Here is a 19798-nt window from a genome sequence, read left to right on the forward strand (position 1 = left end):
GCCAGGCACTTACTGTCATGACTCTGTCGACGCGACGCCGGAGGATGCGCACCCAGCGCGCCTGTCCAGAATAGGGGGCCATGTAGGGCTCTAGGTACGGCCACTTCTTGTTCCTTTCACGGTTCACCAGGGACAGCTCACTATTGAACAGCATATAGAGATCCACCGCCTTCTTGTCATAAGTCCGCTTGATAGCCTAGGGAAGAAGAGGCAGAGGCTGGCGACATGCCCAGGGAGGCAGGTTCCCTCCAGTCACTCATTCCAGAGGAAAGCTGCACCCCACTGCGGGAGTCACACTCCCTGGGGATGCCAAGCCAAGGAACAGAAGAAAGACAAGAGGCACCCAGATTCTAGACATGAAGAAAGACCCACGTGGAAGCAGGAGAGCATCTGGAAGGCTCAGAAGGGACTCCAGGAAAGCACTTGGGACGGAAAGCCGAGGACACCGAGGGGCAGCCGCACCTCTCGGGCAGCCAGCCTGTGGAAGGTGTCCAGCAGGAGCACGCCATGCTCCACGTCCCGCACCAACTCGAAGGCCGAGGTGATCAAGTTCTGGGTCATCACCTCCAGGTCCTTGATTCCGGCACGGAACCTGCACCAGTGGAGAGGCATGTGGAAGCTGAGTGCACTCGCCTGCCCCCAAGTCTAACCCCCGAGGAAGAGTCCCATGGGTTCCTGAGTACGGAGGGCTTCCTGTGTGCTGGGCATTGTAAGGACTTTACTTACATGAATCCATTTAATTCTCAAAACAATGCTGTGAGATAGGTTCTATCACTAACTGTATTGCATAGAGGAGGAAGTGGAGACACCAGCTGGTGGGGTCATTGGCCCAATGTCACATATCGGGTATGTGGCAGAACCAAGATTCAAGTCCTGAAAGGCTCACTCTGGAACCCACAACCCAAGCTGCCACCTCCCTCCCCTGTACTCTCTCCTGTCCACACCCTCCGCATCCCGATCTGTCCTTCCATCATTTCCTTTGCACACTCTCACCACTCCTCCCACTCTTGGCTCCCTGGTCTGCCTTCCCTGCCCACGCCTGGCATCAGCCTGCAGTTCCCTCACTTATTGTAGTCTTCATGCCAAGAGGTGTTCTTGACATCCAGGATGCCCCCGCGAGCGGCTCGCAGCATTTGCAGATTTTTATGAAAGATGTCCTCAATCTCCAGCAAGTTCCGTGTGATCTGTGGCCCCTGGGCGCCAAAGAAGCAAGGAAGGGGACCCTGCTTGCCATCTTCCCAGCGGGCGAAGTGATACTGACAGTCACATACCTAAAAAGAAGCTAGCGTGAGGGTTCCTGCTTTCCTTCCAAACTTATAAGTCCCAAGCTATTTGGTTTAGCTTCAAATGTCTAAAAACATCACTGGGAGTGATGGCAAGTGAAAAAAGAAAGAAAGAAAGAAAGAAATGTCTAAAAACCAGGGAGGACCAACCAGCTGCCGGCGGGGGCAGGAGGCTGCTGAAATGAACCTTGGCTGCAGAATGAAATATGAGATAGGAGGGCAGTGGTAACAGGCAAATGCCAAAAAAAAAATAGCGGGGTGGTGGTAGGGCACACAATTGTGCAGGAAGAGCCAACGTGATAAGTTTAATTTTTTTTCTCTCTCTCTCTTTGATGCCTGAGAATTTTTTTTTTTTTTTTTTTGAGACAAAATCTCTCTCTGTTGCCCAGGCTGGAGTGCACTGCCTCAATCACAGCTCACTGCAACCTCCGCCTCCCAGGTTCAGGTGATTCTCATGACTCAGCCTCCCGAGTAGCTGGGATTACAGGCATATGCCACCACACCAGGCTAATTTTTGTATTTTCAGTAGAGACGGGGTTTCTCCATGTTGGTCAGGCTGGTCTTGAACACCTGACCTCAGGTGATCTACCGCCTCAGCCTCCCAAAGTGCTAGCATTACAGGCATGAGCCACCGCGCCCAGCTGTAAATTCAGTGTTTAGACTCTGCCTCGTTTCCCCTGGTTCCTGGGGTGGGAGGTGGGGAGGGATTCTGGAGGGTCTGCTGTTGGCTCTTGGTTCTTCGGTCTTCCCACCTCAATAAGGTCCTTGCAGCGCTGCACAAAGGCATCAACCTGAGCAAAGATGCTGGTCTGGTCTAGGACCCAGCCCCGACTGGAGAACCTGTGTCAGGGGAAAGACTGGCTGAATCAGAAGGCAAGGGCATCAGTCTGTCTATGCAAAGCTAGACTGCGAGCCCTGCATTCAGGGAAAGCCCTAGAAAACCAGATCCCAAGAAGCAAGTTTCCTGAATCCCAAGGGAAGAGATTTAAGGTGAGAAGAACCAGGCAGAAGACAGAGGATCTGAGTTCTAGGAGCAGATTCATACATAATGGAATTTTAGACTATGGGGTCAAGATAGGAGGAAAAGACCAGGTAGGGTTCCTGGGATCAGGGAGGAGAGATTATTAAAATAAGGGGAACTCAAGGCAATGAGCTACAGATGCCAGACGTAGAAACTCCTGTGTCTAGGAAAATACAACCCAGAGGCTAAATAAAGTACACTTGAAAGAAGTCAGCATCTACCCTGGTATAGGGATGTCAAGGGAGTTGCTATGTGGGATGTTAGGGAGACGTATCATTACTGGGTGTGCATCTGCACAGCCTGTAGGTAGTGATCCTTCCAAGCATGACAACAGAAAATGCAGCCTTGCAGGTCCGTCTTGCTGGAGGAGACATATCCCTCAAAGATCCGGTCCAGGGAGATGGCATGGCAGCATAAGCGGATGATCTCATTGCTCATCTGTGGAAGGAGTCCCCACAGCCTCTGTCCCCACCTCCTTTACACCCAACTCCTTCTCTACATCCCCCTGCCCGTGCTCGTGTCTCAACCCCCTACTCCTTGATTTGACTCCTGAAACTCATCCCACCCCGGGTCTCCACCGCTGGCCAGGACGACACCTCTGGGTTCTATGTCCACTCCTTCTCCTAGGTGGCCTCTTACTCTGCCTCAGCCCAGCTCTGCAGCTGCCCTGCCCAGCAAGCTCTCAGTTCACAGTCCCTTCTCCCACTCTTTGGCTCTGTCACCCCCAAGTGAATGCACCAGGCTCTGCTCCTCAAGAGCCAGTGCCTTTTCCTAAATCCACCTCTCCCTCACTGCAATCTCCATCCTGAGGAATGAGAAGAAGAGCTTTTCCTTCCACACAGCTCAGCCTGGGGGTCTGTTCTTCCTGCTGCTTCCCCGTGTTCCACCAACTCCTATTCTGAAGCCCCTCTTCCTGCCTAAGCCACCTCCATCTAGAAACAGAAAGTCCAGCCCAGGGTCCAAGGCTGAGCAACCCTTAAGCAGATGACATAGGTAGAAGACTTCAGTCTCTGAGCAGAAGGGCCATCTTCACTATCTTTTGAACCATGATCCTCTGCCAAATGCATTCCCCCTTCAGAAAACCTGGCCACCCTCGTAAACGCCTCCAGCCTGCCCTCGGCATATGCACACCTTTCGGAAGAGCGAGGTAAGTCTCTCCCGAGTGTTGTAGTTGGGAGAGTTGACCCAGATGATTCGAATGAGACTGATCAGCTTAGGGAACTTGCTAGAGATGTCCTTGGGCTTCATGAAAGCCAACTCCTGGCAAGGTTCCTTCAGGATTGACAGAAAGGTCAGGTTCGACTGTGCTTGGCGAGAGCCATCCTGGCAGTAAAGAGAGACGAAAAGTAGATGAATGCACAGGAAAGCACTGATTCAACACAAGCGCTTTTTTCTTTTTCTTTTGTTTTTTTTGAGACAGAGTCTTACTCTGTAGCCCAGGCTGGAGTGCAGTGGCACGATCTTGGCTCACTGCAACGTCCCCTTCCCGGGTCCTAGTTCAAGCAATTCTCCTGCCTCGGCCTCCGAGGCAGTAGCTGGGATTATAGGTGTGCACCACCACACCCAGCTAATTTTTGTATCTTTAGTAGAGATGGGGTTTCACCATGTTGGCCAGGCTGGTCTTGAGCTCCTGACCTCATGATCTGCCCGCCTTGGCCTCCCAAAGTACTGGGATTACAGGCGTGAGCCACCACACCCGGTCCGCAAGAGCTTTCTAACCACTTTCAACCCCATCCTGCTTGCCTCTACGAGGAAGCCCTTCCATCAGCCCTACACAGTAGCGGTCACTTCAGGTCTCTGGGAGCCCTCGGACCAGAGTTAGCACATGTCAACTTTCCTGTCTTTTCTCATATGTGTGCCCCAAATTCCCCACCAGACTGAGAATTCCCTCGAGTCTAGATTTTGTGTCTATTCCTCTTTTTTGTGTTTGTTTGTTTGTTTTGAGACAGAGTTTTGCTCTGTCACCAGGCTGGAGTGCAGTGGTGTGATCTAGGATCACTGCAACCTCTGCCTTCCAGTTGAAGCAATTCCCCTGCCTCAGCCTCCCGAGTAGCTGGGACTATAGGTGCATGCCACTATGCCTGCCTAATTTTTTGTATTTGAGTAGAGATGGGGTTTCATCATATTTGCCAAGATGGTCTCCATCTCCTGACCTCGTGATCTGCCCGCCTCGGCCTCCCACAGTGCCGGGATTACAGGCGTGAGCCGCCACGCCCGACCTGATCCTCTATTTTCTCTAGCTGAATTCGTAACTCTGCATTAAGTGGACACTCTGTTGCTGTTGATCAACTGGCTGCACATCCCTCTTATTCATCCCCATAGTTGTCACACAGTCCCCTTCACTGCCCTGTTCTCAACCAGGGCTTTGGGCTAATCCAGTTAGTTATGGTTCAATTCCCTTAACACCCAGCTGAAAATTTCACCTAGGAACACAGGTCTTCTATCTGTATTCTACAGGCCGCTCTTACCTCCTGTGTGACTCAGCACTAACATAATCAGCTTGCCATATTGTATCAAATTTATTTTTTTAGTGTTTATTGGCCACGTATGGTGGCTCACACCTGTAATCTCAACACTTTGGGAGGCCAAGGATCACCAGGAGTATGAGACCAGCCTGGACAACATAGTGAGATCCTGTCTCTACAAAAAAAATTTAAAAATTAGGCCCAGTGAGATGGCTTATGCCTGTAATCTCAGCACTTTGGGAGGCTGAAGTAGGTGGATCACTTGAGCTCAGAAGTTTGAAAACAGCCTGGGCAACATAGCAAAATCCTGTCCTACAAAAAAATACAACAGTTAGCCGGGCATGCTGGTGCCCACCTGTAGTCCCAGCTACTCAGGAGGCTGAGGTGGAAGGATCCCTTGAGCCCAGGAGGCAGAGGTTGCAGTGAGCCAAGATGGCACCACTGCACTCCAGCCTCCAGCACCCCATCTCAAAAAAATAAAGAAAAGAAAAGAAAAAGAAAAAAAGTGTTTATCCCTTTTCCTTGGATTTTCATTGGAAGGGGGATTCAAACAAAGAAAAAAAAGGATTTATCTTGTAACTCTCTGGACTGAACCATATGAGCTCATCTTTGGCTCCCATGTTGTCTGGTAATTCCATTTTGTGTAAACTTATTTTCCCAGCTGGGTAGTAGTGGTTGTGCTCACAGAAGATACTCGACAAACTTTTATTGGTTAACTTGATGTCTCCCTCCTTAGGGACCCTCCATTCTTTTTTTTTTGAGACAGAGTTTCACTCTTGTTCGCCAGGCTGGAGTGCAATGACACGATCTCGGCTCACCTCAACCTCCGCCTCCCGAGTTCAAGCGATTCTCCTGCCTCAGCCTCCTGAGTAGCTGGAATTACAGGCACCTGCCACCACGCCTGGCTAATTTTGTAATTTTAGTAGAGACAGGGTTTCTCCACGTTGGCCAGGCTGGTCTCAAACTCCTGATCTCAGATGATCTGCCTGACTCGGCTTCCCAAACTGCTGGGGTTACAGGCATGAGCCACCGTGCCCAACCTGGGACTCTCTATTCTACTATTTTTATGCTCTTCTGCAAGTACAAGGCCGAACCCTGGGTGTGTCAGTCTATGCTGTTGAAGATTGCCTTGGCTCCCTCTCCTTAGTCCCTTGTATCATCCCAACCATTGCCCACTTCTTGCTAAGCCTTTGATCCACTCACAAACCTGAATCTGCTGAGCCAGTTTCACAAAGGGTGCCAAGTAGGACGACTTGGCGAGGCGCAGGATGGACTCAATGTGCTTCACTCCCTTCTTCACCAGCTGTTTACTGATGCCAGACAAGTCCATGCATCGGTTGCGCCAGAACTCAATCTCCTCCAAAGGACCTAAATTTTCTCCTGTCTCCACGGTCTCCTGGGCACTGAGCACCTCCTTTATCTGCCGGGTCCAGTGGATCATGGAGGCTGCAGGGGAGAGTACAGAACCTCCTGCATTTCTTTCTTTCTTTTTGAGACAGAGTTTCGCTCTTGTTGCCCAGGCTGGAGTGCAATGGTGCAATCTAGGCTCACTGCAACCTCTGCCTCCTGGGTTCAAGCAATTCTCCTGCCTCAGCCTTCCAAGTATCTGGGATACATGCATGCACCACCATGCCCAGCTAATTTTGTATTTTTAGTAGAGATGGGGTTTCTCCATGTTGGTCAGGCTGGTCTCGAACTCCCAACCTCAGGTGATTGCCCACCTCGGCCTCCCAAAGTGCTGGGATTACAGGGGTGAGCCACCGCACCCAGCCAATCTCCTGCATTTATTCACACTGCTTGCCAATAGCATCCTTCCCTCCCTGCAACCCCGACAGAGACCTCCCAATCCACCTCCACTGTCAGCAACTGGGCTTCCCCTTTCCCTCTCCGCTGTGATCCCTGGGTGACGCTGGCAATGCCAGCCACTCACTCTCTAGCCGTTGTACCAGCTCTTTGTCCTTTACCACCACCTCAGGCTTCACATTCAGGGCCTCTGCAGGGATGTAGAGGACCGTGTGCCCCTCCAGTTTGTACCGAGTGTCTAAGGAAAGGAAAGGACTGTGGAAGTCCACAGAAGGGATGAGCTCTTGCCCCAGCAGGGATCACGGTTGATGATCATGGGGGGCCAGGAAGTATACGCATCACAAGAAATTGTCGTAAAATAAAATCAAAGATCTGTATGGCACCTTCAACACTCTCTACCACGAGACATGCAAGTCCACCCACTGCCCCCATGGCACCTATATTTCCCTTTCTCCCATATGTATTCAGAAATTTCCAAGTCTGCCAGGCACGGTGGCTCACGCCTGTAATCCCAGCACTTTGGGAAGCCGAGGTGGGCAGATCACAAGGTCAGGAAATTGAGACCATCCTGGCCAACATGGTGAAATGCCGATGCTATTAAAAATACAAAAATAAGCTGGGCATGGTGGCACGCGCCTGTAGTCTCAGATACTTGGAAGGCTGAGGCAGGAGAATCACTTGAACCCAGGAGGCAGAGGTTGCAGTGAGCCGAGATCGTGCCACTGCACTCCAGCCTGGTGACAGATAGAGACTCCATCTCAAAAAAAGAAAAAAAAAAATGGTCCAAGTGTAAGCTGGAGCAGGTCTGGCCAACCAGCTCTACAGCAGAAAACTCCCAATTAGAAGGCAGATCTAGTACCCTATTCTACCCATTCAATAAGCATGCTGAATACTTCCTCCACGCAGGCACTCAAATGTATGTCCCACCATCTCATTGGTTGTACAGTTGGGGGACACTAAGGAGAAATGAGTCACTCTGGTCTTCCCACTTACCTGTCAGGCAGGCCAAGAACCTGTGCAGATGAGAAGCAAAATCATTTCGAATGCTCTCAGGCCAGGCTGTATTTGCAAAGATCTGAGGGGCAAAGACTCCATTGAGCAGCCGAAGCAGAGCTGGGATATAGGGGCCCCGCACTGTCCCAAACCGCACAGTTGCCTCAAAGTTTTCCGGGGTGATGGGGACCGGTACTTGGCGAATGAAGTAAACAAGCTGTTTCTGGTTCTGCACGGAAGACAGCAGATCAGAGTTCAGTCTCCAGACTCAGCCATGACACCCAGTCACGAAAGCCTGGCTGAGTTCTTTGTCAAGTCCCTCAAGGTAACCTGATCCTTCTCTAAGAGGAAGTGCCATGAAGTGCTTTGTGTTCTCTTCAGGAATTTAAGATTCCATATCCAGAGATGTGGGGAGGAAATGCAGAGAGTATGCTTTGAGTAGGGACTGTACATTTTGTCCATCTCGACTCCGGAACCTAGGACAGTGCCTGGCATATACTAGATGCTCAATGTTTGTCGGATGGATGAATGGATGGATAGGGAAAAAGCGAAGGCCGGGCATGGTGGCTCACACGTGTAATCCCAGCACGTTGGGAAGTTGAGGCAGGTGGATCATGAGGTCAGGAGTCCAAGACCAGCCTGGTCAACATGGTGAAACTCCATCTCTACTAAAAATACAAAATTTAGCCAGGCATGGTGGCATGAACCCGTAATCCTAGCTACTCAGGAAGCTGAGGCAGGAGAATCGCTTGAACCCGAGAGGCAGAGGTTGCAGTGAGCTGAGACCACACCCTTGCACTCCAGCCTGGGTGACAGAGGGAGAATCCATCTCAAAAAAAAAGAAAAAAAAAGAAAAAAGGATGGAATGGGTGAAGCACTTCAGCCATGGAAAAAGCAGAAGGGAGAAGGACTGGAAGGAAGAGACAATTATCTAGCGTTTTCCATTTTGGTTGCATATATTTCTTTCTTTTTTTTTTTTTTGAGACGGAGTTTCGCTCTTGTTACCCAGGCTGGAGTGCAATGGCGCCATCTCGGCTCACCGCAACCTCCGCCTCCTGGGTTCAAGCAGTTCTCCTGCCTCAGCCTCCTGAGTAGCTGGGATTACAGGCACGCGCCACCATGCCCAGCTAATTTTTTGTATGTTTAGTAGAGACGGGGTTTCACTATGTTGACCAGGATGGTCTCGATCTCTTGACCTCGTGATACACCCGCCTCGGCCTCCCAAAGTGCTGGGATTACAGGCGTGAGCCACCGCGCCCGGCCTGGTTGCATATATTTCTTCCCAAATTTTTCATTTATGCTGCAATTTTGCTTATAGTGAGTTTTTGCTGTTTACATATAAAAACATATATCTTTCATGTAATTAAATAGAAAACTCCTTAAAGTTCTGACAGCTACATACGTAGAAAGTCCTAGTCCATTCCCATCCTAATATCAGACTTATCTGTTTTGTTTTTTTTAGTGCTTTTGTGACTAGTCTTGACAATTTATTTAATTTTTACAACAAAGTAAAACACAAAGAAGAAATTAATAATTATCCGTCTTCCTACTACCCAGAAATAAATATTGGCATTTTTGTGTCCATTTTTTAAAAGTTTAACAACGATTATTCTTGTGAAGACGACATATGTTGATTATAAATAATTGAAACAACGAAGAAAAGTACAAAGACAAAGGTTAAAATGTCATCTAAAATTCCACCACCTAAAAATTAATTGTTAATATTAGAGAAAACATTATTCTACATATTTCCCTATAGCTATATACATATAGAAAATTTAATTAAAATCATTATTTTTAAATAGAATCAAGCTGTTTTTAATTATAAGTATTAAATTTAATTTTACTTGAATTTAAGTGAATAAAAAGAAATAGAAGTAGCTATAAAGGAATTGCTGAGCTTCAAATAAATGCTTATATTATTTCTTCCCAAAAGACCCCTTTCTAAGGTGGTAAGAAAAAAATATTAATGGGCTGGGTGCGGTGGCTTAAGCCTGTAATCCCAGCACTTTGGAACACCGAGGTGGGTGGATTACCTGAGGTCAGGAGTTCAAGACCGGCCTGACCAATATGGTGAAACCCCTTCTCTACTAAAAAATACAAAATTAGCTGGGTATGGTGGTATGTGCCTGTAATCCTAGCTACTCGGGAAGCTGAGGCAGGAGAATCACTTGAACCCAGGAGGTAGAGGTTGCAGTGAGCCAAGATCGCACTGCTGCACTCCAGCCTGGGCAACAAGAGTGAAACTCTGTTCCAAAAAAAAAAGATTATGAAAAATATTATGAGTTTTCACACTAACTTTCAATTTTGAGTTCTATTAACTCATTGCTTTGAAAATCCCTATCCAGAATCCAGTCCAATATCACACATGGTCATGTCTCATAGTCTCCTTTAATTTTAAACCATTCCCCAATCTTTTTCTTTCATGGCATTATTATTATTATTACTTTTTATTTGAGACAGACTCTCACTCTGTCACCCAGGCTGGAGTGCAATGGCACAATCTCAGCTCACTGCAACCTCTACCTCCTGTGTTCAAACAATTCTCCTGTCACGACATTGCTATTTCTAATAGTCCAGTTCAGTTTTTTTTTTCCCAAAATGTCTTTTAATTTGGATTTATCTGATTGTCTCTTTATTGTCAGATTTAAGTTACATATTCTTAGCAGGATTACCACATAGGGGATGTTCCTAAGGAATTAATTTTTCCTACAATTGTAGTCGCTTAACAAAGATGTATATTGACATTAAACACCGTGTAACGGATTTTGTGGAATACAGTATGTCCTTCTTAATTCCCAGATTTAGTTCCATCTGCATTTCAGGCAAGTTCTTTGTATCTTATTTTTACGTTTCTATTGTTTCATTTGTTGGCGCTCTATACAAGATCATCTGTGTTAGTCTTTCATATCTGTTAGCTTCTCTAATTGTGTTAATGTCCTTGGCGTTTTCTTCTGCACACACTGTGATTACCTCAAGCCTCTCCTCTGTCAGTGATAGGGTTTTGTGGGTTAGCAATTCAGTTCCTTGCTGTTTCCAATCTACTAGTTTTGTAACATGCTGCTTTATTCATTTCCTAAAATCCGCAATCTCCCTTTTATCTCATTCTCGAATTTTATCATTTTAGCGCTCAGCTTTTTTTAATTGAATTCCTGATCTTATGAAGCTGTAGTAGAACATGGTGCTGCTGTGAGGAATCTCCTCCTATTCATTCAGTTATGTTTTCCTCTTTTGCACGCTTTGTTCCTCTTTTTTCTTTGATGTAATAGGCTTGCAGTTGCCGTGCAATTTCTTTTCATTTTGCTCATGCTTGGGCAGCAAGCATGTGAACTCATTCTTTTTGCTCTAATGTACTGTGGGTGACTTGACCTCCCACTGTGAGAGATGAGTTTATTTTTGCCCCTGGAAGTCAAAGTGAAAGGGTTGGGTGTTTTATGTTTTATTCACTTTTCTTTGGCCTAAGAGAATTGCCTCAGGGAATGGACAGGTGGTTAGTGCTAATTTAAGGCAGGAAAAATCTCTGTTAAAACACCTAGTCTTTTATTGTTTTGTTTTGTTTTTGTTTTTGTTTTTGTTTTTGAGATGGAAGTCTTGCTTTGTTGCCCAGGCTAGATTTGAACTCCTGGGCTCAAGTAAACCTGCTTCAGCCTCCAAAGTTGCTGGGACTAAAGGCAAAGTCCTATCTTTCTCTCTACTAAGATTTTATTATACGCTTTCAAGTTCATTCCATATAGCTGGGGGAGCACCATGCCTGAGGGAGGACATTTCTTTGACTCAGTGCATATGCTTTTCATTGGTCACCCATTTTTAAAGTGCATTAAATTAAATTATACTTCTTTGTTTACTCTCAGGGCTTTTTTGTTGTTTTTTTTTTTAATTTTTCGGTGGTTTTACTTTTCGTTTATTTTATCAGGTATTCAAAGATAATAATTTTTTAAGACAGTTTCCATTGGCCATTTTTTTTTTTTTTTGAGACAGGGTCTCACTCTGTCACTCCAGCTGGAGGGCAGTGATCACACCTCACAGCAACCTCCACCTCCCAGGCTCAAGTGATCCTCCTACCTCAGCCTCCAAAATAGCTGGGACAATAGGCGTGCACCACTATGCCTGGCTATTTTTTGTTTTTTTTTGTAGAAATGGGGTTTCACTATGTTACCCAGGCTGGTCTCGAACTTCTGAGCTCAAGCCATCAGCCTGCCTCACCTCCCAAAGTGCTGGGATTACAGGCACGAGCCACCACGCCCAGCCTCAATTGGCCATCTTCACCCAGGAGAATACAATTAAATCTGATATCTATTTAGAATATATTTCAGCCAGGCACAATGGCTCACACCTGTAATCCCAGCTCTTTGGGAGGCCAAGGCAGGTGGATCATCTGAGGTCAGGAGTTTGAGACCAGCCTGGCCAGCACGGTGAAACCCCGTCTCTACTAATAATACAAAAATTAGCTGGGTGTGGTGGCATGCACCTGTAATCCCAGCTACTTGGGAGGCTGAGGCAGGAGAATCACTTCAACCCAGGAGGCAGAGGTTGTGGTGAGCCGAGATTACACCATTGCACTAGCCTGGGCAACAAGAGTGAAACTCCTTCTCAAAAAAAAAAAAAAAAAAAAAAAAAAGAATATATTTCAACATGGTAAATAGATTTTTTTAATTGAAAACCTCATGTTCCATATGTTTCCCAATTCTATTCATTGAATAATCCATCCCACCCCACAGATTTTTAAATGCCATTTTTTATAGAAAATGCTTATATATCTGTTTCTGTACTTTCTATTTTTTGTATTTCCTTTTTTTTTTTTTTTTGAAACAGAGTTTTACTCTTGTTGCCCAGGCTGGAGTGCAATGGCACAATCTCAGCTCACTGCAACCTCCACCTCCAGGGTTCAAGCGATTCTCCTGCCTCACCTTCCCAAGTGGCTGGGATTACAGGTGTCCACTACCATGCCCAGCTAATTTTTGTATTTTTAGTAGAGACAGGGTTTCTCCATGTTGGTCAGGCTGGTCTCAAACTCCTGACCTTGGGTGATCTGCCCACCTCGGCCTCCCAAAGTGCTGGGATTACAGTGTGAGCCACCGCACCCAGCCTCATATTTCCTATATTTATGTACTGTTACCTATAGAGTACATATTTGTGCTTTCAATGTTTCTTTACTGTTGCTTATGATGTATATACTCCTGCCGTACAACTCTGTTTTAATTACTGTAGTTTAATGATTTTCATATTTATGAGTCTCCCTATTACTTTCCTTCTTCATCATCATCTTTGCTATTTTCTTTCTTTCTTTCTTTCTTTCTTTCTTTCTTTCTTTCTTTCTTTCTTTTTTTTGAGATGGAGTTGCTAGGATGGAGTGCACTGGTGAGATCTCAGCTCACTGCAACCTCTGCCCCCTGGGTTAAAGTGATTCTCCTGCCTCAACCTCCTGAGTAGCTGGACTATAGGCACGTGCCACCACGCGGGGTTAATTTTTGTATTTTTAGTAGAGACGGGGTTTCACCATGTTGGCCAGGATGGTCTCAATCTCTTGACCTCATGATCCACCCACCTCAGCCTCCCAAAGTGCTGGGATTACAGGCGTGAGCCACTGCGCCCAGCCATCTTTGCTCTTTTCATGAATTTTTCTAGATATATTTTAAAATTCTTTACACTTATCAACTGTGACATTTGGGCAGTATGACTAGAGTTGCATTAAAATGATACTTTTTTCTACAAAATTATCTTTATAGCATTAAGATTCCTACTCAGAAACAAGTTGTGGCTCATCATTTCTTCAAATCATTTTTCATGGCCTGCAACAAAGTTGTTTTCCTTCATATGATTCCTACTTTCATATTAAAAGTTATATTCAAATATATTTAGCAAATTTTAGTTTTTTTTGTGAATGAAATCTTTTTTCATTGTTTGGTGGCTGATTACTGCCAGTGCATGGGGCAAAGCCTCTTCTGCCCACGTTCAGTACGGAATGCTTCACAAACCGTGTCATTGTTGCGCAGGGCCATGCCAATCACCCTCATCCTTTCCACTTTTGTATACATCCTGCCAATAAGAGCAAAGCAACTGCCTTTTAACTTTTCCAACATTTTATTTTCAAAGTGTTCAAAGATATATACAGAAAAGTTCAAAGAATTTTGCAGTAATGACCTGTACAACCACCACCCAGATTCTACCAGCATTTTACTAGCCATCTGTCTTTTAACTGTCTCCCTACCCTAGGTTTACCCTTGCCTAATGTATTCTCTGCATTGTTGAAATAGTTATCTATCTAAACTATAAAAGACTTCAACAGCGCTCTCTGGGATAGCGGCCAAATTCTTGAGTATAACATACAAGGTCCTTCACAAGCTGACCCCAAGCTCCTTTCAGTATCATTTCCCACTGCTCCTCTTTTCTTTGTACATAGAGTGGTCTTCGCTGAATAGCTCTTACGTAGTCTTGATGAAATCCTACTTACCCTTCATCCCAGCTCAAAGTGCATCTCCACCATCAAGCCTTCCCAGAATTCCACTGGATCCATTAGTTGCTCCCATAAAGCTCCTATAAAGCTTTGCCCATTATCACAAACTATAGTAAATATTGGCTTATATGTCTGTCTTCCCCACTAGACCATGACAGCATTCTTGCCTCCTCCTTCTTCCTATCCTTGCCACCAAGTAGGGGGCCTGACACAGTGGGGCTCAATAGGCTGTGGGCACAGGAAATGACAAGATGACGGAGGAACTAAGACTCCTCAGCTTCTGTAGGACCATCTCTGATCTGGGAATGTAGGATACGCACCTGTACAGGTATGCCCAGCTCTAGCTTCAGCCCAAAACAAGGGTCAATGAAGATGGTGAGGATGGATTCTGTAGGGTCCTGGACGAAGTGTTCCAGAATGGCATCGTGCTCCTGTGTCCACACGGCATCCGCCAGTCCCGTGAGCACAGCTCGGGAGAGGAAGAGGGGCTTCTATAGAAGGAGAGCAGACAGAGGGCCAAAGTAACTACAACTGTTGGGATGAGTCATTCCTCCCATCCACAATCACAAGCGAGGACATGGGAGATGACAGAAGCCAGACAGGTTCAGAATGGTGAGGAGAAACTGAACCGTTAAAAAAAGAAGAAGAACAGATCATAGAGGGAAACTGGGATATTATCCTTCCAACCCAAGAGATTATCTTTATGCTACGGTTTTTAAAAATGTCAGCCCTGGATCTCAAAGGTAAAAGTGAATGAAGGGAATGTGTAGGATAGTAGCCTAGATCAAGCAGTTAGGAGCAGGGAGACCATGAGCTGGAAAAGGGAGAAGGGTACAGGAGCAATTTCTTCACCATGGTGTCCAAAAGACATGTAAGATACTGGGCAAAGTCAATTGGTGCAGCAGTTAGGAAAAAGTGAGAAGGAGAAAAGACAGAAAAACACCAAAGAACAAATTGATTAGAAGGCAAATATATTGCAAATGGTGGCTATTTAAATATATAGATATAGATAGATAGATAGATAGATAGATAGATAGATAGATAGATAGATAGATAAAGGCATTGCCTATCATTTTTTAAAAAAATTCTTGCTAAACAGATAATACCCAGGCCTGGAAAAGGTGTATTATTAGCATGAGGGCAAAAAGTACAATGCATTTGGAAAGTGTTATGTATTAAAAGTGATAGAAATGTTCTTTATTCTTTGATTCAGTAACTCCACATACAGGAATCATTTTAAGGAAATATTAAGTATTTCAAGAGTGTTAGTTTTACTTATCATATTCACGAAAGTATTAAGAGAGCAAAAATTAGAAATGGCAAAATGTCCAAGAGGAATGGTTTAACTATGGTACCTGCATAGAACATAGAACACCATCTGGTCTTGAAAAATGGTGTTTGCAAAAAGTGGTGGCCCTGTGGCTCACATCTATAATCCGAGCTCTTTTGGAGGCTGAAGCAGGAGAATGGCTTGAGTCTGGGAGTTCAAGACTAACCTTGGCAACACAGTGAAACCACAATCTCCACCAAAAAAAATTTTTTTTAAATTAGCCAGGCATGGTGGCACATGCCTGTAGTCCTAGCTACTCAGGAGGCTGAGGCAAAAAGACCACTTAAGCCCAAGAGTTCAAGGTTACAGTAAGCTATGATTGTTTCAGTGCACTCCAAATTGGACAACAGAGAAAAACCCTGTCTCTTAAAAAAAAGTTTACAAAAAGTACATAACGTGAAGAATAACAGCTGAGCATTAAGGCTCACACCTGTAATCTCAGCACTCTGGGAAGCCAAGGTGGCCAAGAGTTCAAGACCAGCCTGGCCAACCTGGCAAAACCTTGTCTCTACTAAAAATACAAAAATTAGCTGGGTGCCTGGGCACAGTGGCTCATGCCCATAACCTCAGCACTTTGGGAGGCCGAGGCAGGAGGATCACTTGAGCCCAGGAGTTCAAGACCAGTCTGGGCAACAAAGTAAGACCCTGTCTCCAAAAAAAAATTAGCCAGGTGTGGTGGCAGGAACCTGTAGTCCCAGCTACTCAGGAGGCCGAGCCATGAGAATCACTTGAGCCTGGGAGGCGGAGACTGCAGTGAGCCAAGACTGTGCCACTGCACTCCAGCTTGGGTGACAGACAAAGACTCTGTCTCAAATAATAATAATAATTAAAAAATTAAAATATTTTGTGAAAAGGCATAATACAAAACTGTAACATTATGTACTTAGGATTATACAAAAACAAACTTACAAGCCTGTGCCCAAAAAGAAAATATATATCAAAATATCATTATTATATGTATATTTTTTGAGACAGAGTTTTGCTTTTATTGCCCAGGCTGAAGTGCAGTGTTGCAATCTCAGCTTACTTCAACCTCCGCCTCCCAGGTTCAAGCAATTCTCCTGCCTCAGCCTCCCAAGTAGCTGGGATTACAGGCTCCTGCCACCACACTCTGCTAATTTTTGTACTTTTAGTAGGGGGGAGTTTCACCATGTTGGCAAGCCTGGTCTCAAATCCTGACCTCAGGTGATCCACCCACCTCAACCTCCCAAAGTGCTGGGATTACAGGCTTGAGCCACTGTGCCCAGCCAGACATATCAAAATATTAATATTAAATGTGTTTGGGCAGTAACGCTATGAGTTTTATTTTCTCTGTTTTACTTTTCTGTTCCTTCTAATTTTTTTCTTCGATAGTTATTACTTTTCTCTCCCTTTTTGAAAAATTTCAAGGTCATCACTCTATTCTTCTCACCCAGGTATCTATGGTCATGACTAAGCTTTGATGCAACTTGGAAATAAAGAAGCAGAGTTCATTTAATGCCATTTCTCAAGGAGACTGAAGCAGCTTCTCTAAATTCTTCAGTCAAAGGAAAGAACTGAAGGAAAGTTGGAAAGAGAATGTTTTAGAAATTAGTATCCAATTGGCTGGGCATGGTGGCTTCCACCTGTAATCCCAGCACTTTGGGAGGCTGAGGCAGGCGAATCACAAGGTCAGGGGTTTGAGACTAGCCTGGCCAATATGGTGAAATGCCATGTCTACTAATAATACAAAAATTAGCAGGTGTGGTGGCGTGCCCTGTAGTCCCAGCTATTCAGGAGACTGAGACAGAATAATTGCTTGAACCTGGGAGGCAGAGGTTGCAGTGAGCCAAGATTGTGTCACTGCACTCCAGTCTGGGCGACGGAGCGAGACTCCATCTCAAAAAAAAAAGAAAAGAAAAGAAATTAGTATCCAATTAGGACAATATCTTCCCAGCTCGTTCAACTTGCTCAGGTATTCACCCACATGATGAAGAAGCTCATCACAGTTTGACCCAAGGTGGGGAGACAAAAGACAAGAGAGACCTGCTCCTTACTTAAAGCCCTCCTCTCGCCTGGCAGAGGCACAGACGACTTTGTATTTCACTCAGTGAACTGAATTTGTGGTGAGTGGTAGGCTAACAGCAGAGAGCAGGTAGAAGAGAGAATTCCTCATGTACCATCCACAACTGACCCTTTGATTCACCAGTTATTGAGGAGGAAGATTTGCCACAGGGAAGACCCAAGCCTACCACATCTGCCGCAGGCTCCACGGATTCTTCACTCTGTGTTTGAGGTCCCTCTAACTGTGGCTCTAGGAAGAATAAAGATACAAAAAGGAAGGCATTCCTTGGAAAGTTAAACATAGTCGGCCAGGTACGGTGGCTCAAGCCTATAACCCAAACACTTTGAGAGACCGAGGCTGGTGGATCACATGAGGCCAGGAGTTTGACAGCAGCATGGCCAACATGGTGAAACCCCATCTCTACTAAAAATACAAAATTAGCCGGGCATGGTGGTACACACCTATAATCCCAGCTACTCGGGAGGCTGAGGCAGGAGAATCACTACCCAGGAGGTGGAGGTTGCAGTGAGCCACGGTAGTGCCGCTGCCCTCAAGCCTAGGGAACAGACTGAGACCCTGTCTCAAGAAAAAAAGAAAAGAAAAAAAAAGTTAAATGTAGTCACCCAATGATGCAGCAATTTCACTTGTTTTTTTTTTTTTTCGGGGGATGGAGTCTCGCTCTGTCACCCAGGTTGTGCAATGGCGCGATCTCGGCTCACTGCAACCTCTGCCTCCCGGGTTCAAGTGATTCTCCTGACTCAGCCTCTGCAGTAGCTGGGACTACAGGTGCATGCCACCACGTCTGGCTAATTTTTTATATTTTTAGTAGAGATGAGGTTTCACCGTGTTGGCCAGGATAGTCTCCATCTCCTGACCTCGTGATCTGCCTGCCTCGACCTCCCAAAGTGCTGAGATTACAGGCATGAGCCACTGAGCAATTCCACTTCTAGACAGACATTCATGAGACCTGAAAGCAAGGACTCAAAGGGATATTTACATTCCAGTGTTCGCAGCAGCATTATTCACAACAGGGAAAAGGTGGCAACAGCCCAGTGTCCTCTAACAGAAGAATGGATAAACAAAATGTGATGTATACATGCAGTGGGATATTATTCAGCCATCAGAAGGCATGGTGGTATGCTTCATGCTGCAATACGGATGAACCTTGAAAACACAATGCCAAGTGGAAGAAACCAGTCACAAGAGACTACACATGGTCTGATTTCGCTTAGATGAAACGTCCAGCATAGGCAAATCTATAAAGACGGAAAGTAGATGAGCGGTTCCTGGGACCTGGGGGGAAGGGGGAACCAGGAGTGACTGCTAAAAGACGAGGCTCTGATGCAACTTAGAAGTAAAGATATAGGAGTCACCTGGTGCCAATTTCTCAAGGTGCTTCAAATGGCTTTCTTTTGGCGGGATAAAAATGTTCTAAAATTAGATAGTGGGAACACTGCACAGCTTTGCGAATATACCAAAAACCACTGAATTGTAGACTTTAAAAGGGTGAATTTTATAGTCAGTGAATAATCTCTCAACTTAATGTAAAAAGCTGACTGGGGCTGGGCGTGGTGGCTCATGTCTATAATCCCAGCACTTTGGGAGACCAAGGCAGGTGGATTACCTGAGGTCAGGAGTTCAAGACCAGCCTGGCCAACATGGTGAGACCCTGTCTCTACTAAAAACACAAAAGATTAGCTTGGCATGGTGGTACATGCCTGTAATCCCAGTTACTTGGGAAGCTGAAGCAGGAGAATTGCTTGAACCCAGGAGACGGGTTCAAGTGAGGTTGCAGTGAGCCAAGATCGCACCACTGCACTCCAGCCTGGGCGACAGAGCAAGATTCTGTCTCAAAAAAGAAAAAAAAAAGCTGACTAGGGTAGGGGTGAGGGAATGAAGGCGGTTAGTACTAAGGTTATTCCAGGCATGCAGCTTCTGGCCCTCCATCTTCCCCCACTCCTCTTCCCACATGGAGAAGTTGAGGCCCACGGGAATCAGCCCTTCTCCAAACCACTGGCCTGCTGGGCACTCAATTCTGCACGTCCACTCCGGACTCCCATAAAACCCAGGGGGCTCTGTTTCTCTGCCTCCTGAACGACTGGTCACACAGGAGATTGGGGTAAAACTGGTGGGTTTCCCATCCCCAAGGGGCTGAAAGGAGGAAGGAACAAATGAGATATAACCAAAAGCCTTTAGGGAACAGGACACTCCACTCTGACTTCCAGAAAGGAAAACTAACAGGGGAATGAGGCACAGAGGCCAAGGCAGGAAGGCAGGAAAAGATGGAATAGGCGATTCCGGAGCTTAGTGGTAGGTGAGATGATCCAACTCCCTTGGGAAAACTGCTGGCATTCAGATTCCAGACAAGAACTAGGCCAGGGGAGGCCAGGTGTGGTGGCTCATGCCTGTAACCCCAGCACTTCTCA

At 45.9% G+C, this 19798-nt stretch overlaps 1 protein-coding gene across 1 annotated transcript in view; it reads right to left on the minus strand.

The window, feature by feature from the left end:
* The window catches only part of LOC105720743 (ephrin-B3), a 128512-nt gene that overhangs the window by 89366 nt on the left and 19348 nt on the right, over positions 1–19798 (minus strand). The window contains exons 6-14 of the mRNA XM_064378359.1: positions 17560–17621; positions 14340–14510; positions 7566–7794; positions 6700–6810; positions 5977–6215; positions 3436–3627; positions 1066–1271; positions 463–592; positions 14–196 (exon numbers count right to left, since the gene is read on the minus strand). Of these exons, the coding sequence (XP_064234429.1) occupies positions 14–196; positions 463–592; positions 1066–1271; positions 3436–3627; positions 5977–6215; positions 6700–6810; positions 7566–7794; positions 14340–14510; positions 17560–17621 (1523 nt within the window). The remainder of the gene's footprint in view (positions 1–13; positions 197–462; positions 593–1065; positions 1272–3435; positions 3628–5976; positions 6216–6699; positions 6811–7565; positions 7795–14339; positions 14511–17559; positions 17622–19798) is intronic.

This window comes from Aotus nancymaae, unplaced genomic scaffold (assembly GCF_030222135.1).
Source record: "Aotus nancymaae isolate 86718 unplaced genomic scaffold, 86718_ANA_hifiasm-v0.15.2.pri h1tg000018l, whole genome shotgun sequence".
In the NCBI taxonomy this organism is placed as follows: Eukaryota; Metazoa; Chordata; class Mammalia; order Primates; family Aotidae; genus Aotus; species Aotus nancymaae.